This window comes from Perissodus microlepis, chromosome 23, assembly GCF_051167445.1.
Source record: "Perissodus microlepis isolate ML-2025 ecotype Zambia chromosome 23, ASM5116744v1, whole genome shotgun sequence".
Lineage (NCBI taxonomy): Eukaryota > Metazoa > Chordata > Actinopteri > Cichliformes > Cichlidae > Perissodus > Perissodus microlepis.
This window is the reverse complement of record NC_140482.1, coordinates 33,158,158-33,181,703: the sequence shown is the minus strand read 5'-3', so window position 1 is coordinate 33,181,703 and position 23,546 is coordinate 33,158,158. Positions and strand designations below refer to the sequence as shown.

The 23,546-nt window shown below is 42.1% G+C and overlaps 1 protein-coding gene across 1 annotated transcript; it reads left to right on the top strand.

Moving 5' to 3' along the window:
- The first annotated feature begins 8,701 nt into the window (after positions 1 to 8,701).
- Positions 8,702 to 20,296, top strand: thop1 (thimet oligopeptidase 1). The gene is made up of 14 exons (XM_084921915.1): positions 8,702 to 8,813; positions 10,245 to 10,451; positions 12,546 to 12,694; positions 12,927 to 13,034; positions 13,691 to 13,793; positions 14,205 to 14,362; positions 14,715 to 14,850; positions 15,016 to 15,158; positions 15,344 to 15,567; positions 17,163 to 17,364; positions 17,497 to 17,683; positions 18,209 to 18,337; positions 18,673 to 18,809; positions 19,997 to 20,296. Exons 1-14 carry the CDS (start codon positions 8,801 to 8,803, stop codon positions 20,156 to 20,158), a joined length of 2,058 nt encoding a protein of 685 aa, XP_084778041.1. The 5' UTR covers positions 8,702 to 8,800; the 3' UTR covers positions 20,159 to 20,296.
- The last annotated feature ends 3,250 nt before the right edge of the window (positions 20,297 to 23,546 follow it).

The following is a 23,546-nucleotide window of genomic DNA, read 5'->3' as shown; positions in this document are numbered from 1 at the left end:
TCAGGAAGTGGACACACTTCAGTTTCTTATCACTGCAGAGCTGCCGAACTGAGTTTTTTTAAATTTAGGAGGAGGACAGAAGATGCAGTCTGTGTGGCATCACTGAAGATGATAGTTATTCTATTTCAATACTTTATATTAACAGTCTCAGTTATTCAGAGACTGTCAGAGCTAGAACAACCAATCACAGCTGCCAGACCCCGACTCTGGACATGATTAAATATGACGCATTGCTCACTTGATTGATTTAAATGGTGTAACTGAAATCCTGGGGCCAGCTGTAATGTGGATCATGTTAAAACACCTCACTCATTATATTTCGCTTTTTGCCTCAGTAAAACAAATATATATTCATCTACAGGATTTTCCTTCCATATAAGACAGTTTGATGCAGATGTTTTTGTCACTTGATGATGGGTCAGTGTACAGATGTTACACATGAACTTCAGCGTGAGCAGGAGAAGAGAGAGCTCCCACACTATCCTCTTCCTTTCAATAAGAAGCTAAGCTGTATTTCCACATTACTTTGCGATGTTGTGTTCCTCGTGTCTCACACAAAGAGCAGAAGGCACCCAGATTTGAATTAAACATGTGAAACTAGATCTTCAGTATAGTGTGAACAGGATGGTGCACAGACATCCCAAAGTCACCTGTTCACCAGTGGAGTCATAAAAGAGATCAACTGTTTCATACACTGCACTCTGAAACACGATATATGAGCCTTCTTTTTACAAAGATGTGCTTGGGTTGAACGCTTTCACATGCAGACAAAGCTTTGAATTACATAACAGAAGGTTCTAATTTACAAAAATGTTCATCCACAGTGGAAGAAGACATGTATGACGAACTGTGGGACAACAATATAGAGACTGCTTAGGAGACACTTCAGACTCCATTTCTACAGCACGATTTCTTTGCATCTTCACTTAAAATTTAGAGCAGTGAATTTAGAGCTGACTGCTCATTCACAGGGGGTCGTCTCAGTGTTTCTGTATCAGTGTAGGGTCTTTGTAATACAAAGCACCTCAAGGTGACTGCTGTTACAGAAATAATAAATGCTGTGTGTGTCTATGAAACATAAGCACACTGTGTACCTCACATCTCTGCTTTACTGCTACTGACGTCCAGCTTCCTGTGATGGTGTCATCATTCAGTCAGTATCACCGCCTTTTACCACGCTGCTCTGCCACAGCTGTGGTTTAATTCTGTTAAACCACAATGTCTATGCTGAGTGCAGAACTGTGGAAATAACACAACACATTTGTTCTTGAATTCCTCTTTATTGTGTGGATGCTTTAAGCATCCACACTATTGAGTTCCTCTTGGGACTTCCGTACACTTTTTGGCACTTAACTACTTCCACAATTTTCAGCCGATTTTCACCGTTCAAATTTTAAACTATTCTCCTATTTCTGCTAATGTGTGCTATGTCTTTTGGTATTTTTCACTATTATACTTTTTAAAATATTAAGCTTAATTTGTCCCATTGAAATGAATGGGAAACTTCTGCAATTCTGCTAAAATTTGCTTGTTTTTGAAACTTAACTACTTCCTCATATTTTCACGTAGAACAACCATTCAAACTTTAAAATGTTCTCAAATTATTGGGCTATTCAGGTATAAATCAGCTTTTTCAAATCTTTTACCGTTTTACTTTTATGCCTCTTAAAGTTTTCAGTTGCAAAATTGTGATTTTTCACAAAATACATGCGTTGGTATGGTTGCTATGCACTTGGCTTCCAGTGTGCCACTGAAGGTTTTGCAGTCTTCTCTTCATGTCTGAACAACTTCTTGCTACTTGCTCAATTTTCACTCAACTTCCACAAATTATACATCAAAACGTAGGTATTTTTGCTGGCTTTCCGAAAATGTCACTATCATTGTTGTGGGATTTATAGAATTTTGGCAAATCTCCTCAGACCAACACAAAGTCGCAAAACTCTCCATAGAAAGTCAATGGAGAGCTTGTTCAAAATCACCGCTTGATTTCTGTAATGAGAGGCATATTCGAATCGTCATATCTCCTTAACGAAGCAAAGTTAAGACATGAGGCTTGTCCCAGTATATCTTCAGACACTCTTGACGCTCACAATTCAAGAATTATTTTCTCACCTATTACGTTCTGAAATGAGTTAGACTTGTTTGAGGGTAGGAAATTCATCCTTCGCTCAGATTTCTTCAGATTTCAAACTCTGGAAATGAACCACTTTTTTCTCTCGTCATATCTTTTTAATGGATTTCCACAGAGACCTGCAGATTTCCATGATTGTTCACCAAAGCCTGCTGTCTCTTACGGTGAAAGAATGATATTGATACTCCAAATAGATTTAGAGTTAGAAAGCGTTGTTTGAGGGCAAGTCAAGGCAGTTTTTGCTTTGCTCTACTCAGTTATGGTGCATTAGAAGTCAAATATCTTTAATAATTCATATTTTAATGATAAATTGTCAACACCTTAAGATTCCCCCATCTCTTCTGAACAAAACGGTGTAAGAATGATCGTTCTAGCCCCTACGGTTAGGAAATTATGGTCATTTGTTTGAGGGGAGTCGTCATTATGAGAAATAGACTGCAAAAATCCTGTGTCTCTCTGTGCTGCGTGCACCTGTTTTGGTGGGAAAAAGTGCACAGGCTCTCTGATTGGTGGATTCAAATTCAGCAGCTCCCAGGCTGCTTGACTGAGCTAGAAACTTACTTCTTTCTCCCTGTGTGTGTGTGTGTGTGTGTGTGTGTGTGTGTGTGTGTGTGACAGAGAGAGAGAGAGAGAGAGAGAGCCTTTTTATGGGATGATCTCATTGTAAGATTTAAATTCAATATATTTAGACTGGTTGACTGAATTGGATCTTGTGTGTGTGTGTGTGTGTGTGTATGTGTGTGTGTGTGTGTGTGTGTGTGTGTGTGTGTGTGTGTGTGTGTGTGTGTGTGTGTGTGTGTGTGTGACAGAGAGAGAGAGAGAGAGAGAGAGAGAAAGCCTTTTTATGGGATGATCTCATTGTAAGATTCAAATTCAATATATTTAGACTGGTTGACTGAATTGGATCTTGTGTGAGTCTCTCTCTGTGCATGTGTGTTTCCATATGTGTCCATATTTGTGATTGTGTGGCTGTTATATTTTTTTTTTGCCGATTTTTTTCATTTAACAAGTATATTTGAGGGACCCTTAGCATGTTCAGCATTTTTTCAGCTGTCCATTTTGCTTTTCCAATTTTTCTGTTTAAGTTATTACTATTGTGCTAAATCATAGCATTTCTGCTGTTTTATAAGATTTGTGCTAAATATAGTATTTCTGATTAATTATAGTTTTTCTACCAAATCATAGTACAGTATTTTTGCTTTTTATAGGATTTTTATAGGATATTTATATTGCTTAATATAGTATTTCTGCTTTTTATAGGATTTGTGCTTAATATAGTACTTCTGCTTATTATAGGATTTGTGCTTAATATAGTATTTCTATATATTTCTGCCAGGTCCCCAGGCAGCCAATCCTCTGTGAGGACTGAGGCATTCAAATTTACATATCAGGGCCTGCACGGCTTCCCAGCCAGCCAATCATATCTTAGGGATGAGACATTCAAATTTACAAATCAGGGCCTGCACGGCTTCCCAGCCAGCCAATCATATATGTGGGCTGAGGCATTCAAATTTGCATATTGGGGCCTTCGTGGCTTCTAAGCCAACAAGTCATCGATGTCATATATCTCTAAAAATTCATATTTTAATGATAAATTGTCAACACTTGACGATTCCCCCATCTCTTCTGAACAAAACGGTGTAAGAATGACCGTTCTGGCCAATACAGTTAGGAAATTATGGTCATTTGTTTGAGGGGAATCCTCACTATGAGAAATAGACTACAAAAATCCTGTCTCTGTGCTGCGTGTGTGCACCTGTTTTGGCGGGAAAAAGTACACAGCCTCTGTGGATTCAAATTTAGCAGCTCCCAGGCTGCTTGACTGAAAACATGCTTCTCTCTCCCTGTGTATGTGTGTGTGTGTGTGTGTGTGCATGAGAGAGAGAGAGAGAGACCCTCTTTAGGGCAGCATCTCATTGTTGGAAAAAAATATAATATATTCAGACTGGTTGACTGGCATAGACCCTCCGTGTGTCTCTCTCTCTGTGCATTTGTGTATACATATTTGATTTTGTGTGTATCTGTTGGCTGTTCCTTCTTGTTTTTTAAATTTATTTTTATTTCTTAATTTTTTTTTCACAGGTGAACAACAATTAGTTTTGAGGGAACTTAACCATGTTCCGTTTTTTTTTCAGCTTGTCATCTTACTTTTCCAGTATTTTCACTTAAGTTATTACTATTCTGCTCAATCATAGTATTTGTTCTAAATCATTGTTATTATGCTATATTGTAGTATTTCTGCTAAATCATACTATTTCTACTATATTATATTTTTCTTTCTAAATATAGCATTTCTGCTATATAATTGTATTTCTGCTATCTTATAATATTTGTGCTAAACCAGAGTATTTGTGCTGAAACATAGTATTGATTTAAAATTACAATATTCATAGTTCATCACAGTGTCTCTGGTAAATCACAGTATTTCTGCTCTGTTGTACTATTTTTCTAAATCATAGTGTTTCTGTAATGCTTAAGTATTTTTGGCTAAATATATTCTTTCTGTTATCTTATACTATTTCTCCTAAATTCTTGTATTTTTGAGAAGTTATCATGTTTCTGGTAAGTTACAATATTTCTGCTAAGTTCTGCTATGCTATATTATTTCTGCCAAGTATTATGTTTCCTCTAAGATATTGCAGTTCTGCTAAGTTATTCCATTTTAGCAAAGTTCCTTTGCTTCTGCAAAGTTTTTACAATTTCTGCAACTTTTCAGCTTTTTCAGCTAGTTTTTGCATACAGCTTCAGCTTTAAAGCATCCACACTGCATTTTCGCAGGAAATGCAAATTTTTCTAGTTGTAGTTGAGGTGCTAAAATCACCACAACGTTATTTTAGGGACATAAATTGGAGCACAGTGTCATTGTTCAGCTGATGATCTGCAGTGCTTCTGCTTCTTCGTGCTCACCTGCAGGAGTCCCACAGTGACAGCTTTTCATGTCTGCAGGCGTGTCCTGCACAGCTTTTCCACCAGGCTGTGCTGTGGAATAAACATGGGTTTTCCCACAGTTAAAAAGGTTTGCCTCACTTTTGATTTCCACTGTGGCTGTGAACTGTTTAATCATTTATTTTAAAGTGAAATTAAACATTAGTTTAGCACATTTTATATTTATGAATGGCTTTGAATTAATTTAACACAGCTTTTACAATGATAAGAGATGCAGGTCTAATTTTTCGGTGCATACTCTCTATACCCAGCGCCAATGATTTCACCAATGCCACAACACCAGGCTGAGTCGTGCTGGGATGTTAAAAGTTAATGCTTTACATTGAAAACCCATCTTACACACACATGCTACTAAATGAGAAACTTTAAGTTAAATGTTAACAGTCTGCGAGTCTTTGAAAAATCATCTGCAAATGATCCAAAACTACAGCAGCATAACTGAAGCCCCACATCTGAATAGAATTTGTAGGTCATTAGTTTTAAAAACAAAGTACTCCTAAAACCACTTTTATTGCGCCATGTTCATTCACTCTTGAGCCGCTGTAACATGAGTCAAATAGCTGAATTGCCACCCCTGAGAGGTGACCCCTGCACTACACCCAGTTTCCTGGTGTAAATATCAGCCACCTCCACTTTACCGGTTACTGTGATTAAAAAATGTCATATCGACCATTTTTGTGCACACAGGCTAAATAATCATTTTAACAGTAGATGATGTCATAAATAATTTTGTCATGTCTCAGAAATGCTGTCTGTATCCTGACACAAGCGCATCTAACTACAACAAAGGTGGCCTTGGAGGCGGGAACATACCTACTGTGCCTTGTTTTATGCAGCTGTTTCCTCGTTGATGAGTTTAAAAAATGGTGGTTTTAATTTTTGTGAACGAGATGCTGTCATGACTCATCGAGTGATGCCACTGACCAGCCAATTGGTGACATGCAGTCTGACAACCACATGTTAGTACCTGCTCAGAACTCGTTGTTGCTTGGAATCCGGCCCTGGAGCTAGGATACTAAAAAAGTACCAGGTACCAGGAACTATGACCTAATGGAAAACCATGAAAACCGTGCCGAGTTGATCCGAGTAGGTACGAATGGAAAAGTGACCGCCTCATGTCACTTGTCACTCTTTAAACTTCAGTTTGATTTCCTGAGTGAATTCTCTGATGTGCCAAGTTACTTCATTCAGTGTTATTGACCCCAGAGAGTGGATTTTACTCAGGTCTGTCTGTGACATCAGAATCAGAATACTTTAATAATCCCTAAGGAAATTATATGGGTTACAATTGCTCCAAGACAGTAACAGTAACAGACTAAACTAATGAAATGATACAATATATTACAAAGTTTACAAATTGAAGAAATAGCACTAGTATATACAAATCGCCAGTGTTGGGGAGTAACGGAATACATGTACCACCGTTACGTATTTAAAATACAAAATATGAGTAACTGTATTCTGTTACAGTTACCGTTTAAAAGGGTGGTATTTAGAATACAGTTACTTTGTTGAAATAAAGGGATTACACGGTGGTCTTTTCCTGTTTCATATGTTAGGCTATGCCCTCTCTATTTTTGGTAATTCCACATGTTGGAAACCCAAACAAAACATGCATTAAGAGGCTCAAATGCCTGTGTCTCAATTTCGTGTCTCATAATGACTTGAAGAAATATTTTTTAAAATGATTTAATATGAAGGCAATAGCAGAGTGTTACAGGCATAGCCCTAAATAATGTAGCTTCATGTGCAGTGTAGTCCGTGCTGCAGGGAGAATGGACTGCCATACCCGTTAAGTGTCTGTGAGTGAGGAAGGGAGAAAAAGGAGAGTGGAAAAGTACGACTTGTCACCGAGCAGAAACGGGAGCCAGAAACATGTAAATATAATAATAACCACTGCAGCCAAAAAGAGTGCCTGACAAGCCCAGTTGTAAGTAAGACTCGACTGTACACTGTGTTCCTGTTTTCCTCCGAAGCAATAAGTTCCGCTGGAGCAGCCTTTCAAGGCCTCCCTCTGTCTCTGGCTAGCAAAGTTTACCCAGACAACAAAGTAAAGCTAGTTTTCGGCTATGAGCCCGTATTAGCCAGAGGTACCTTTACTACGGTTCGGAGCCGCAGACTTGTTTTATATATGCGTGGAAAAGTTTTCTATACTAGATCGCTGCAAAAAAGTGCAGCCTTGCCTAATGTCCACCCTATTACTCATTTTAGTTGTAAAAAAGCATGATAATATATTAAGTAATCCAAAGTATTCAGAATACGTTACTCTCATTGAGTAACGTAACGGAATACGTTGCAAAATACATTTTGGGGCATGTATTCTGTAATCTGCAATCGAATACATTTCAAAAGTAACCTTCCCAACACTGCAAATCGCTCAATTATAAACATTAAGACTACTGACAAAGAATATAACAGTGGTGAGAATATTACAAAGGTGGAATATATGTGGTTGACATTTAACTCTAGCCTGTGAACTTTGTCATTTGCTATTTTACTGTAGAGCGTGTGCAAAAGGGTGTAACTATTGCAGTGTTTACAATGTATTAGACGGAGTGTCTCGGGCTTTTGTGTTTGTGGATGTGACTTTCTTGTGTTATTTAGTTGGGAGCGTCTGTTCCCGGGATCCGTGGGTTAAGCCATCCTGTGCTCCCAGTCTGTTCCTTCCTGTTTGTCTTTCGTCTCTGTGTTAAGCTAAGCTCTCCTGTTTGAGTCTGTCATCTGTTACTTCCTGTTTTACTTTGGTGGTCTTTTGTTTCTTGTCCTTGTGTCTGGTTTAACTTTCCTTGTCTCGTTATCCCTGATTTGTTCCCACCTGTTCCCACCTGTTTCCTCGCCCCTTATCATCTGCTGTGTGTTTATTATCCGAGCCTCCCCTTGTCCTCTGTCTGCTCCGTGGATCCAGGTCTTCCTACCCTGCACATAGTCTGACAGGTTCACAGCCACAGCTGCTTCGCTTCAGATCTCCTGTCTGATGGGAGCTCCTCTACATCCCATTTTTCACATCTCTGTGACTTCGTTATTTTTTTTAATTTTGGATAGCACAGTCATCAGTCCTTCGGCGTGGATCATCAAAAAGGAGAGTACAGGTGGAAAACACCAATCTCCATGTTCACCAGTTCATAAAAGAGGCCTGACTTTCCCTGGATAACGTTAATAAACACAACCTAAGCTGTAATGTCTAAAGCTAATGACCGTGAAAAATCTCTACGTTTCTTTACTGGCAAGATCAGCAGCATCAGGTCAGAGTTCAAGTGTCCCAGCCAGCTGTGCTCCCAAAGCTTGAACTGATCAGAAGTGGACAGGTTCCAGGACAGGTACACATCTTCCCTTTCGGACGAACACCATTAAAGCATTCATACATTTATTCATGCATTTAAAGAGATATGTCAGGATTGATTTAGGAACAGCACAAACAGTTTATGTGCATTTCATTTGTAATTTAATGGGGGTATGTGTACCCTGGCAATGGCTGGGTTCTTGTCTTTTATTTATTTATTTATTTTTATTTTTAGTGTTTATAATTTCCTGTTGTTCTGCTGTTACCTTCAGCGGATTTTTGTTTTTTTAAAAGCTTGGAAAATAAACAGTAAACGTTTTCATTTGGTTTTATTTTGAAAGGTGTGACCGGAAGTGGCGAGGGTCTGTTTTTTAGTCCAGAGCCGCGGAGCCACCTGTCAGTGAGCTACACGCACAGAGCCAAGCTTTATCGAATCTGTGAGCATGGGGCCAACAGGTGAGTGACGGCGGGGAGTCTGTCGCCTGACCGCGGCGTTTTCAGGTGAAATGAGCGGCTGTCTGCGCGTGCCTCCTCCCGGGTCCTCTCTGAGTGCCAGCTGCGGACTCTGTGGCAGCTAGCAGCAGCTTAGCTAGCCGCTAGCAGCTGAGCTCGGTAATAAAAGCTCAACTGGAGAAGAAAAGGTGTCCAGATTTGTTCGAGAGCAGAATAAAGAGAGCTGGTAGGCCAGTGTGTGCAGGTGTGCTGGGGTTCTGCACGTTTCTGTAGCATGTGAGCTAACCGGGCTGCTTATTCATGGAGCTAGCTATGAACTACCTGCCTGTGGGGCAGCATGTTCTTTAACGGGGAAGCGCGATTTTACTCGCAGGCACGCAACACGGGTTAGCTTCCACAGATCAGAGACAAACTCCGCCGGACTTCATTCAAAAATCCGCCAATTTAACGTCAGCGCTGTTCTCTACCACACGTGTAACTTCCTAAAACAAAAGTAAACACCTCTTCTAAACCTTCATCGCCTAATAATGATTCCGGCAAAGCGCTGACTGCCAAACATGACGTATTCCATCATGGGAGGTGTTAAAGTGAGCTGATCGCCTTTTATACATTTTTATTAGGTATTAATAAATGGTGTGAGAAGCAGACCTGTTGTTATCCCTTTATGTGCTGCTCTCTGACACGCAAGAGATGATGTCTCTCTGCAACTGCAGCGTGTAAAAAGTGAGCCTTTAATCGTTTTTAGCCAGATTTAGTTTGGATGATCATGACTGGAGATTGACTGTTAACAGATACGTGGCACAGATCTGTAGAGTACAGACTGCTTTGTCCGCTTATAGCTTTGATGTTTTCTCACTTTTTGTGCTTTAATCAACATCTGGATCATTGGCATTACTCTTCAGCATCTGGTTTAATGAAGTTCAGCTCTGAAGCAAGCTGGACTTTTTCAGACAATAAGACGGCCATGAAATTAATAGATCCTGATCAATATTATAAATTTCTATATTGGATTAGATTTATAGCAGTATGGATGCCTCGTCTCCTCCAGCGGCTCCTCCTGTCTCTAAAAGCTGGAGCACTCATCACTGAACGACTCTGTGCGGGAGGAAAAGGGTGCTGTCGGTCCTGCTGTCTGTGACGTCGGCTCACGCTGTAACAGGATAACAGTGATTTGAGTCTGAATTCAGCAGCAGCCCGCCTGGTAGACACTTTAAAACTTGTGTCGTCATTGATGTTGTTCTAATCTTCATATAAAAAACTGCAGCTTAGTTTTTCACCTGTGGGATTGAAAGTGGTGTCGAGGTAGACAGGTAGACAAACCTGTTACAAGCCTGCTGCTCAGCTCCCAGCATGCCGTTCAGCGCTAAAGACACGTACCTTCCTCTTCTCCATCCTCTTCCTCTGCTGTGATGTCCTCACCTGTCTCCTCCTCAGGTGAGGTGGTGTTTGGCAGCCCGGTGCCGGTCTGCCCTGAGAACCGGTTGCGATGGGATCTGAACCCCGAGCAGATCCAGCAGCTCTCCGAGGAGCTCATTGCCAACACCAAGAAGGTGTACGACTGCATCGGAGCCCTCGACCTTGACAACGTCACCTTTGAGAACACGCTGAAGGCGCTCGCCAACGTGGAGGTCGAGTATACCGGTGAGTGCTTCCCTGACCCTGAAGACTGACTTTTTCATAAAAATAATAATAAATAATATTGGTAACAGCTTTACTTTAGAACACTGTTCAAAGACACAATTACAACCTGCTTCAGAGTTTGGATATTTAAAAAAAAAAAACACCACATTAAAGACACACAGACAGACACACACACACAGTTAGGTCCATAGGTTTCAGTGTCCATGTTGCAAGCACATCAGATTTTAAATCAGGATGTAACTGAAGTGCCGACTCTCAGCTTTCACGTTTAAAGTTCACATGATTTAAGAAATAAGTGCTTCAAGTTTTTAAATGTTTAGCCCCATCTTCTGTCAGTAAAGGAGATTACATCACTGGGTTGGTTGGTTGCGACTAATTGACTTTCATTAGTTTATGTTAGCTCATGAGTGAGCCCCTGAAAATAAATGAGAAATAAGTAAAGATAATTCTTGAATAGCTGGTGCAGATTGTCATCTTTTGTTCTTTGATGTAGCGCTGCACTGAGGCAGAATTACAGGAACAGCGTCCCCGTGCAAAAACGTATTGAGTGATGACGTAATGAGTGAACATGTCAGAACGTTTGAGCTGAGCGCGGAGCAAGCGGGAGGCCTGAGAAACTGAAGGTTTCTCCATGTGAGGATCAAAGTTCAGATTCTGGTCAGAAGTAACTTCCTGTCAGTCAGCTGACTGGACGAGCACCGATATCTGATCAGATATCACTGACAGCTGTTCATCATCATCACCCCAGCAGTGAGCGTGGAGGCTTCACACTACCACACCTGCAGCTTCTCTCTGGACGTTTGGATTCTTTTTGGTCTGAAATGTTTTTGGACTCTTAAAACCTGCAGCAGGAAATGATGATCTGTAGATTTGTTATATCAAGTACTCACGCAGTACTGCCTTTTCTCAGTATTATAACCACAGAAGGAGCAGAGCTCAGAGCTCTGTGATGATGCGTGCTTATAACTGTAATTTGTAACTGTATTTTTTTTTTTTTTAAGCATTTTGTGAACACAGATTCTAGTTTTAGTTTTATGAAGTATAATAACTGTGAGGACATAGTTACTACGTTCTGCTGGAATTTGAGCTTGATGAAGATGGGCTGTGTTTAATGTACGCTTTCTTTTCCAGATCTAACTTTGTTACACGACATTATAACATAAAACCAAAGAAAAAAAAAACATTTTTGAAATAAATACAAGTAACATGGTCAGAGATCGGGGGATTTAGGCATGTCTGCGGAGGTTTTCCATGCTCCATGGGTACAGTTGTCCTTCCAGATGTTTCTGTGGTGAGATGGTGACCCTGAATGTAAAGGGGTCGAGCATGCGGCGTGGACCTCGTGGGCTGTTGGGTCTTTGTGAGCGCTCGCTGCAGTGAAGCTCTGTGTCAGCACAGTGGGGCTGTGATGGTAAAGACTCATCAGCAGTTTGCAGAGAAAGCAGCTGAACCAGCTGCTGCAACAATGGAGACGGAGGCTTTGTTCACAGGCAGCTGAAACCCAAAAACACCTCCAGCTCTGCAGGAGGAAGCGCACAAACAGCCATGCACGCCACTGAGGCTGAACACGGGCATCCATTGCGGCCTCCGCGTTTCTGATATCTGAGCAGACGCTCGCACCGCTAACAGGATGAAACAAACTGCACCAAAGCCAAAGAGTAAAAGCGTGAGCTAGAAATGAGCTGAATAAGAGTTCCTTTAGGAATAAAAGAATAATTAAAGGTGGAATAAGAAGTAAAATCTCACTTTTACTTCAAATATTTGATCGTTTGGTGTTTGTCTTTGTTCTGCATGAACTCTGAAACAAAACCTCAGACATCACTGTGGTTCAGTGGAAATGTCCAACATACTAATGTATAAATGACTGTGGTAAGTGCTCCTCGCTGTTAACTGCAGCCTGACAGCAGCTGAAGACCAACCTCCATGTTTGATTCACACGTTTGAATCCAGGAAAGCATCTTTTTGTTCTTTTCTTTCAAGCATTGTTTTTCCTATCAATACTCATAAATCTGTCAAAATTCTGCCTCATACATGGCCCTGCCCTTCCTCTGTCTGACCCCCGCTCTTTGTTTGGCCCTGCCTTCTGCACCCCAGTTCAAAGGAACATATTGGACTTCCCGCAGCATGTGTCTCCCTGTAAGGAGGTGCGAGCAGCGAGCACAGATGCCGACAAACGCCTTTCCGAGTTTGACGTGGAGATGAGCATGAGGGAAGACGTCTACCAGAGGATCGTCGCTCTGGAGGTGAGATGATGTCACTTTGTAGTCAGTTTTCCAGGAGTCAGCCAATCAGGAGGAAGACTGCTTTTAGGGAGAGATTTGGGGAGGGGTATGAAGAGGGAGGTTAAGGTAAAGGAGGATTATTTTGCAGAGGTGCTGCAGTGGTTTTATTCTGTTACTGAAAAAGAATAAAGCCCATTTTTACACCCTGGAGCTCTGCTGCTCTTTCAACATCCTGTTGCGTTTGTGTCTGCAGAAGAAGATTGACCCTGAAAGCCTCACCGTGGAGTCCAAGCGGTACATGGAGCGACTGATCAAACTGGGGAAGAGGAATGGCCTCCACCTGCCCAAAGACACACAGGAGGTAGCTCCTTCCTTTTTTCTAACCTTTTATTTAAAAGCTCTTGTGTACAATACTTCCTGCTGTGACCTTCAGATTACCGCAGGCCTCAAATCCTCAAGTCTTGCCAAATTAGGGTCCTCGACCCCAAAAGTAGAGCTGAGAGAGAAAAACATCTCCTTACTTACTGCTGAGATGGTCAGGTGACTGATGCACCTGTTGTCCTGTGATTAATCAACCTATCAGGCTGCAGCAGGAAGTATTTTTTTCCTTAATTGGCTGTGTGTGTTAAACGTGTGACTAACCATTAGTAAAGCCACCGCACCTGAAGGAGAGGTGTTACAGGCCAGCTTTCACCCGCACGCTGCTTCATGTGTAACATGGGTGTGTCTCTGCCACTGTAGAGGTATCCTCAGGTGTCACCCTAACCCAGTAACGAGCAGTGTAATCAGCCTCCTGCATGCAGTTCTGCAGCTGGTGGTCCCAGTTCCTGAGTGTGCTGAGCCAGGAAGAGGAAGAGAGCTTCAGGATACTTGATTGGTCCATGGACAGGCTAATGCCGGTGCCTTCGCTCATGATTTAAATGCTGAACTGTATGATGATGCACCCATTCAGAGCTGAAATGTGTGTTTTTAAGTTTAATGTAAGGTCTGACTTGACTTCTCTCTCTGCTGTCACAGGAGATCAAAACCATCAAGAAGAAGCTGAGCAACCTGTGCATCGACTTCAACAAGAACCTAAACGAAGACACCACCAGCCTGTCCTTCACCAGAGATGAGCTGGGTGAGTGGAGCTCCTTCAACATTCTAAAAGCTGCTGTTTGTAGATCGCTGTACAGTCAAAGTGCCACTGAGGCCTGCTGGGTAATTTGCCATCCACCTGACCAATCAGAAAACACTTTGGTTAACCACAGCTCGGTTTTTTCTGCAGCAGTTCGGTGGCGGATGATCCTGGTCTCTAAATGTAGGTAGGAAGGAGACCTCTCACCTGCTCTCACTCACGCCTGCCCCAAAAGCTGATATGAGCCATCAAAGTTTACCCAGAATGCACCAGCACCGGTGGTGTGATGCTCACGCTGCTCAGAGGAAAAGTAGATGTAGCCTCAGTGATCCGGGAGTGGGTGGTGCATTGTTTATTATCGATGATAGAGAAGCACATTTAATTCATCACATTTAAACAGTCAAACTGTTTCAGGCGGCCTCCCCGAAGACTTCCTGAGCTCTCTGGAGAAGGACGGCGACAAGCTGAAGGTCACGCTGAAGTATCCTCATTACTTCCCCACCATGAAGAAATGCTTTGTCCCAGAAACCCGCCAGAAGCTGGAGGAGGCCTTCAACTCCCGCTGCAAGGAGGTGAGAGCGGAGGACCTCCAGAAAACATTTAAACAGAATGAGTCAAATCAATCCAGACAGGCTCGCAGAGCTGTCTTCCTGAATTTACACACAGGGCGAGCTCTAACTTCAGATAGAGGAGAAAAAATGATTTATTATTTTGTGTATTGGCTTTATTTCCAGTAAATTGAAGGAAAAACAATCATTTATTATTTTTGCCCTGTCCACAGGAAAACTGTTATTGATTTTGGTTGATGTGTGAGGTCTGCTGAAGAGCAGACGTCAGTCAGGAGTCGGACGAGCTGCGGGGTGGGGGTGAAACTTGGCAAACACAAAACAGTTTGGTCTTAATGGATCTCGTGCTGATTTGCAGGAGAACTCGGCGATCCTGAAGGAGCTAGTGGAGCTCCGGGCTCAGAAGTGCGCTCTGCTTGGCTTCACCACGCACGCCGACTTCATCCTGGAGATGAACATGGCCAAGTCTGGGAAGAAGGTGGCCAGCTTCCTGGGTGAGTCCTGAAAGTCCAGCTGCAGCCTCAGAGCTGCTGTTGGTGATGATGGTGGCAATTACCTGCTGGGAGATTTTATTGTTGCTGAAATAAACGAGATGATGGTGTGAAGTGTAGTTTCACACCGCGGTGATGCAAGTCCGGTTTTTCTCTGTTGTCTCTCAGAGGACCTCGCCCGGAAGCTGAAGCCGCTGGGTGAGGAAGAGCGAGCGGTCATCCTCAAGCTGAAGGAGAAGGAGTGTCAGAAGAGAGGCCTGCCTTTCAACGGGGAGCTGCACGCCTGGGACACACGCTACTACATGACCCAGGTAAGAGCATAAAGGATGGTAGGTAATGGTGTACTGCAGTTCCACTGATGCTCTGTAAGGAGCTAAAAGACTGACACCCACAGAGCTTTAGACTCACGTTAGGTCTGTCCAAGTTTAACAATGAAGCAGAGGAACTAAGGCCATTTGATAATTCTGTTTATCTCCTCCTCTTCCTCTCCTGTCAGGTGGAGGAGACTCAATACGCCGTGGATCAAAACCTGTTGAAGGAGTACTTTCCGATGGAGGTGGTGACTCAGGGTCTGCTGGACATCTACCAGGAGCTGCTAGGTCTGTCCTTCGAGCTGGTGGACGGAGCCGCCATCTGGCATCCTGATGTCACTCTGTACTGCGTGAAGGACCGTGTCACTGGTCAGGTGGTCGGGCAGTTCTACCTGGACCTCTATCCGCGGTATGAAACTTTGCATCCTGGGTAATGTAGTTATCCTGAAACACACGCAGAGATTCATTAGGACAAACCAAAACAGGAAATTTTCTTCAGGAGCTGCTCGGCAAATATTTTAGTGGCACCAAGATGGTGGACATTAGACAGAACAGGCTAAATACGTGGCTCCTGGGGTTTGGAGGTCCATGTTCTAGATCAGACTCAGATATTTTTACGGTAATATGTTTAGAATAAAGAGTCTAAACTAAAGAAGGTACATGTGCGGCTTCTGTGGCACTCTGGTTGGAGTTTTGGGCACGCTGCAGGTGTGTAGGCTTTGGAGTGTTTGCTGTAAATTCAGGTGTCCTGATTTTGACGGGCAGTGTGAAAACAGAGGGAAGTGGATGGTAGCCAGGTGAAACGGCGAGCTGCTGTCACAGAGAGTTGAGCTGGATTTTTAACCCTCTGGGGTCGACGGACGCGCGTCCAAATTACATGACCAACTTAAGACAACACAGCAACAAGATCCATTTCTACTTGTGTCTAAAGTGCAGACTTCAAACTACTTACCAGTTTTCAAATTGTGTTGATAGGCCACCTAAAACCAGAGTTATGATAAAAAAAATACACGTGGTGTTTTTTTTTTTCTGAATAAACCATGGTATGTTCTAAGGACAGCGCTAACAAGCACTGTCCGAGTAAAAAAAGAAAGGAAAAATCACCCCTTCCCTATTGGTGTTAAAGTGTACCATGTTGACCAATCAAAAAAATTATATGGCAGCATGTGGCATTTGGTTGTTTAGGATGAGGCGGAAGTTTTAGGTGTGACGCTGGCGAGAGAGAGCGAGTTTTGAGATGTGAGAGACTGATGTTGAGTGATGTTTAGCGTGTTTGGAGTCTGTAGTTAGTGTGTTGTCTTGTGTAGTTAGTGTGTAGTGTAGTCGTTGTTTTGTTTTGTTTTGTTTTGTGTGTCAGAACAATGCTGAATGTCACAGTTTCCTCCAAAAAGCCACGAAAGGCAAATTGCAGTGTTAACACTGTCACCAGCTGGAAAACAGGTGATGCACCTCATGTTGTCAGACCTGCAGCGTTTAGGCCTGTGGTGTTCTCCTCTGTCTTATAGTGGACAGAAACAAGTTTTTGGAGTGGCACAAATGATTGTTCTGTAAATAGTTTGAAATGGTTATATAAAAAAACGCCTTGGCTGCATTTTTAGGTAAATAGCCACATATAACTTTATTGTTTGCAAAACTTTTAGGTTTTAAAATGTACAATTTCTATTTGCATTTCAAGTTATGAAAAGGATTCGTTAAACATGTTTGTGGTTGTTACAGTAAAAAATATTTTAAAAAATACTTTTTTCTACTCTTTTTTTTTTTTTGTCTGAATTTAGATCAATTGTGTTACAGTACAGTACAGACATACAGTCTGTCAAAATGAAAAAAAATAACTATATATTCAGACATATGAGATTGTGCTGAAAAGAATGATACCAAACAAGGCGAGCTAAATGGTTTTTTAAAGGTGAAATGTAGAGGTAAAATAAAAAGTAGTCAAAAATGGCCAATTGTACCCTGGACCCCAGAGGGTTAACTTGGCACTGTTCTTCCTGTTCCGTGCAGTGAAGGGAAGTACGGCCACGCCGCCTGCTTCGGCCTGCAGCCAGGCTGTCTGCTGAGTGACGGCACGCGCCAGATGTCGGTGGCTGCAATGGTGGCCAACTTCAGCAAACCGACGGCGGATGCCCCGTCGCTCCTGCAGCACGACGAGGTGGAGACGTACTTCCATGAGTTTGGCCACGTCATGCACCAGCTGTGCGCTCAGGTTAGTTGATGTTCACCTGGGGCCAATAACGATGCCCAGGTTCTCGTGGTTGTGATGAATCGTTTCAGATAAACACTTTTTAATGTGGCACTAAATGATAAAATTATGTCATGGTGAACTTCCTCACTGCAGGCAGACTACGCCATGTTTAGCGGGACTCATGTGGAGCGGGACTTTGTGGAGGCTCCGTCTCAGATGTTGGAGAACTGGGTTTGGGAAAAGGAGCCTCTGCAAAGGATGTCCAAGCACTATAAGACCGGAAACCCGATCCCTGACGAGCTGCTTGACAAACTCATCAAGTCCCGCCTTGCCAACACCGGTACGTATTGCACAGGGCCCTCTGTTACACTGGAGACGGTTTGTCTGGTTAATTCTTGTTATTGGGAATTCAGCAGGTCTTATGTTTTTTTTTTGAAAATCTGGGACAGTTGGGAGAAGCTTTAATACGCTCACACAGCTTCACTGGACAGATCGGAGTCAAATAAAATGAGCTTTGCTGCTAAACTGAGTCCTCTCATAATCACATTTCTACATGACATCACAACAAAAATAATCCAATTCATAATTAACACAGTAAATTATTTTTCAGCCAAAGTTTCAACTCCGCCTCTCCTCAGTCTCTCCAGCAGAGAGCATCATTACGCAAAGCACTGGTGTACGGCTTAGTTCCACCAGCTGACAGCTCGCATGTGGAAGCAGGGACGTGCTTTGTGGATGTTTGGGTCATTAAACTTAATAAAGCCACCGAGAGCGCTCCAACTAGTAATGCAGTGTCTTTGTTTCTTTGGCTGAGACGCTCGACCACACGGCCGTAATCACCCTGATGACCTCTGACTCTCTGCAGGTCTCTTTAACTTGAGGCAGATCGTCCTGGCCAAAGTGGATCAGGCTCTGCACACCAGGAAAGGCCTGGACCCCGCAGAGGAGTACGGACGCCTCTGCGAGGATATCCTGGGAATACCTGCCTCACCTGGTATGTACTTCTGATTGGTCGTGGCAGGATGTGACACTAGCACACACGGATCTTTCACCTCCGTTTGTGTTTGTGCTTTTTTTGTGGTCACTTTTGTCTCTGGAGCGTCACTGCATTCCTCTTCTGGATCATTCTTGTCTCTTTATATCCACTGTGCTCTCTTTGGTTCACCTTCCACTATTAAAAACTTTGATATAAAGAAACTCTCCATCTTCATTTACAGTCTGTGTAAAAGCAAATGAAGTGAACCTGATGAAGACAAGTGTCCAAACTCCACCTTCACTGTTGCCTCTTTCTTCTTCTCTGGCCTTTGACCTCTCCTTCCTATCCTGCAGGAACCAACATGCCGGCGACCTTTGGACACCTGGCGGGCGGGTACGATGCTCAGTACTACGGTTACCTGTGGAGCGAGGTGTTCTCCATGGACATGTTCTATGCCCGCTTCAAACAGGAGGGAATAATGAACCCAAAGGTCAGCAGCTCCAACGTTTACATTCAGATAGACAGGCAGGAGGTCAAAGGTCACTCTGCTAAACTACTACAAGATCAGCTTTGAGGTATAAATAAAGTTGAGCGGCTGAACATGTGACAGGAGGAGGTCCTGATTCATAGTTTGTCAATGAACAGCCTTCAAATAATCAATAAAATAACAACAAAATGTTAATGAAACACAAACTCTGCACAAAAAAATCAACAGTTTACAAAACACTGCAGAACAGTCAGAAACTGCACAAAGTCAAACCCTCAGATATAGTTATTTTAAATAAATATGCAAGATGATAAAAAGCAGTGTGTCAATTTCAGAACATCTGTCATTAAAAAAATGTAAATGTTTTTTAAACAAATGAAGTGAAAAGTGTGACATTTAGGGCATTTACAGCAAAATGTATACAAGCAGAAATATTAACAGTGTTAAACTGTGTGATCAGATAAAAAAAACTGATAATCTTGGGATCCTTTAATTTCATGTAGTTCAGAACTACAATTCTCATTTAAAATGTGTTTGGAAAAAAACAAAAGTGAAAAACAGCACAGCTCTGTTTGAACAGTCTGTATCTCTGATGGAGCCCACCTGTCCAGGTGCACTCGTTACCATGGTGACTAGATAAGCAGAGACTTTAATGATCCCCGCAGAGGAAACGAGGCCTCACAGCAACTGAGTGACTGTGAGGAGGAGGAGGTCTGGAGGCTACGGTGGCCCAAAAGTACCAAAACAGAGACGGAGATGTGTTTTCAGGGCCGCAATGAAAAGCATCAGGGTTTATTAATTACAGTAAAAGAGTAAAAACACTTTATCAAGTTTTTGTTTTAGAAGCTGACGGAGGTTCTCCAGATGTTTTAGCCCCTCCCCTCCTCCATAATTTAGTGTTTTAGTTTCTGGATAAAACAGTTGATCAGCTGATGTTACTGGTCATCACTGAGCTGAGCCGATTTTCTTTATCCGTGTGACATGAACAGGTGTTGTCACCTGCCAAGTGAGCGTGATGTTTCCAAGTGGCAGGATTTACCGTGCAGTGACTCAGAAATGCAGAGCTCACCTTGTATTTGACCATCTTTACTTTTCACAGTCGTAAGGAAACTGAGCGAGGATGGTTTCAGGACTTTCCCTGAGGGTCATCTAACTCATTCATAGTTTCTCTTCTCTGATTGGTCCCCCAGGTGGGTCTTGACTACAGGAAGTTCATCCTGCGGCCCGGCGGCTCAGAGGACGCCTCTGAGATGCTGAGGAAGTTTCTCGGGCGGGAACCCAAACAGGAAGCCTTCCTACTGAGCAAAGGACTAACGTTGGAGCTGGACGCCAGCACACCATGTCCCTGCTGACCAATCACAGCAGCTGGCTCCACCCCCTCCTCGTTCCCAGACGTGAAACATATAAAAGGACAGACTGAGATTTTCTAGAAAAAACTGTAAAATGTTCCAACATGGAGAAAAACCTGTGAATAAAAAGATTCAAGGTGACTTGTGTTGTGTCTCAATACCTGACTGAGGGTGCTCACAGGAAGTTTCCTTCTGAGTGAGCCTTCTAAAATAAGAGTCTGCTTTTGGACATTTGGTTTCAGAGTCCACATTTTTGCCAAATAACATAAAAGAAAAACATGGCAGATAAGAACCGATTGGTTAAAGTCGGCGTCTCAATCGCGTTTCTCCGGCGTTGGATGAAGCTTGCATCATCTTAACATGCTGCAGTTCAGCTTCAAACATGGCTGCCGTTTACTGATGAGGACCGAATTGTTAGCCCCAGCATTAATTTAGGCAGCAGATTTAGTTTGTCACAGTTTAGCCATTAAATTCGTCTAGCTTTAGTTGACTAAACAAAGATTATCGTAATTAAAATCAAAAAATTTTACGCCCTCTTTGTCGGTAACCTCACTGCATGACACAGAGGTTCCTTCTGATTGGATCACTTTAAACTATTCCTGTCTTTCTGCACAACTTAAGTACTTCTGATTGGTCCCCAAAACAGTTTTCCTTAATTGTTGATAAAAGTTTCGACACGTTTCATCACTTTTTTTTTTTTTTTTTTTTTTTTTTTTTTTTTGTCCTTGTGATTGAGTTATTATTTGGTTATCAACATGTTTTTGTCAGGAAACAAATGATTGTTGACAAAATAAAACGATTAGCCCCCAATGAAAATTCATTCTTAAGTATTCCGAGGTGCTGTTAAACAGAAGCTTTTCCAAACTTTTTTTTTTTTTTTAAATTTTGTCCCCCATCCTTCCCCCTCCTCCGATGCTAATGATCAGCTGTGTGGCCTTTTGGCTGATAACAGCCTGTAGTCCATTGTAGTTTTCATCGACTCGCTAACTCGTCTCCGGGGCGATCCCAGCCCGTTCATCTTTGGAGAACCTGTCAGGCTCTTCTGACTATCTTCTGGCATGGACCTTGGTCTTCACTTCAGCGCACGGTCAGGATTTTGTGCAGGCCACTCAGTAACGCTCACTTTGGTCTTCTGGAGCTCGTTCTTGGGTCGTTGTGTTGGGAGCAGTGTTGGTTAAGTTACTTGAAAAAAGTAATTGGTTACTAATTGCTGATTATTTCTCTAAGAAAGTAATCTCGTTACTTATCTGATTACTTATTTTCAAAAGTAATTAGTTTATTACTTAGTTACTTTTTAAAAACATGATACACAACCTCAATACATAATAAAGCAATAGACCTTTCAGCCCAATTCTATTTTCTCTGCGTAATCAATCATATAAAACTGAATCAAATGAAAAAGTCTCTTTTTAAAACTTGTTTTATTAGTTTTAATCTTTTAACTACCATGCACATTTTATGCACATTGCATCAAGCAAAAATTAAATTATATGCAGTCTCTGGCTTGAAGAAATTTAACATTTTAAACCTATTTTCTGTATATTCCAGCATATAAACTAAAATAAAAATAATTACACTCAATTTTTCAAATAGATGCAAGTAAAATACAGCAAAAATAAATAAAATCAAAGATTCAGCAGCACTAAGTCCTATCACTCTTAAATCTATTTTCACCTGTTTAGCAGGAGTGGGGCCGTCAGAGGTTTGCCCGTTGTCTCAGTGGTCATGTCCGTGGGGGGGATCTGGGGGTTTCTTTGTAAATTTCACATTCCTGTGGCAGCGTGCTAGGTGCTTGCTCAGATTTGAAGTTTTATTTTTATGCTGTAAAAAGAAGTTTTCTTCCCATGCAGTGTAAAGCGGACGCTAATGTTTTGTCACTTTTTACGGAATCAAACTCAATTACTCATATTACACTAACGCCCACCTCTGGTTGGGAGACCCAGCTTTGCTTCTCAGTGGTTCCTTCCTCCTTTCTTCATGATTCCTTCCAGTTTGATGAGATTCCCAGTTCCCACAGCATAATGCTGCCACCACCATGCTTCACAGCGTTTCTGTGTCCACTGAGCGCCAGTTTAATTTCATTTGACCAAGGAAGGTTCCGTCTGCAGGATCTTTCACCAGGTTGTCCTTGGCATCCTTCAGTCTGGCTGTAAAGTGTCTGTTTTTGTCTCCATGCCATTCCTGTGCAGGGTTCTTTGATACTACAATCCCTGACTCTGCTAAATTGTCCACATGTGTCTACAGATGGACTGGGGTCAGAGACATCTCTCATCTTTTCTTCAGAGAAGATTGAAGGACACAAAGGCGGTGTAAGGGTGATTTCCAGCATCATACAACTTCCTTTTACTGTCAAAATGTTAGAAAAGGTTGTTGGAGAAGCACAATATTCTTGCTGTGGTGTGGTGTGGGATGTTACGGAAAAGGCTCTCCTCAAAGTTTCAAACAACCTTTCGCAGATAAATGTGTGCCCGGCTCTGCATTTGATACCTTTCATCATCATTAATCTTAATCAAACCACATGGTAGGGATCCATGCCTTGTGTTTGAGTGATTCAATCTTGCTGATGAAACATTTTCAGTCTCACTGTCTCGTGTGGTGTTCCTCAAGGATCTGGTTTAAGTCCCTACTTATTTCCATTGTATATTCTGCCATTAGGTCACATTATAATTAGTTTTAATACTCTTCATCAACCGCACCTCTCCTTTAAACCTTACATACAGTATATATTATCTGTTGTAACTGTCTTAATGGAAAAAAAATTTGATTTTTAACATGGGAGTCTATGGTGACTGACCCACAGCTGGAGACCTGCTGGAGGGCAGAGGAGTTGCAGCTTTGTATGTTCAGCATCTAAATCAGTGAGACCGTGTCTGATTAACTTTCACTGAAGAACAAACTCTAAAAATCTCTCTAGAACCTAAAGTTGTGACGTCTCTTTGTCTTCACCACTCAAAGCTTCATCTGGCAAGTAATAAAACATAGATCTTCCTGGAAGCTTGTTGTTCTTGTAAGAAGTCAAACTGCTGACTTTCAGCCTGCAGCAGAGCAGTAAACAGCTGCTGCTTCTTTCTGCTTTATGAACTCGAACGCCTGCAGGAGGGGATCCAAACCCCGACAGGTTCGTGTTTACATTGGATCAACTGTTTGTTCTCCAATTTCACCTTCGGGCTGTTTTTTTTTTTTTTTTTAAATCGGAGCTCTCTGAGGAGGTTACATCCGACCAGGAAACTCCTCCGAGTACCGACGATGCTCTCAGAGCTGCTCTCACTCACTCTGCCAGACTGCTCACATCAAGACTTTAATGTTTGGGTTTTACATGAAACACTGAAAAAGCTCTGAAACGTGGTTTCCATCGTTTTTACAGCAACGTGCATATAAATCAGATTTTGAC

What these genes read in the sequence shown, in the direction of transcription:
- thop1 (XM_084921915.1), top strand. An exon ending in TCAACTCCCGCTGCAAGGAG is followed by an intron (nt 14,363 to 14,714) that starts GTGAGAGCGGAG and finishes GCTGATTTGCAG; the next exon opens with GAGAACTCGGCGATCCTGAA. An exon ending in AGGGAATAATGAACCCAAAG is followed by an intron (nt 18,810 to 19,996) that starts GTCAGCAGCTCC and finishes TTGGTCCCCCAG; the next exon opens with GTGGGTCTTGACTACAGGAA.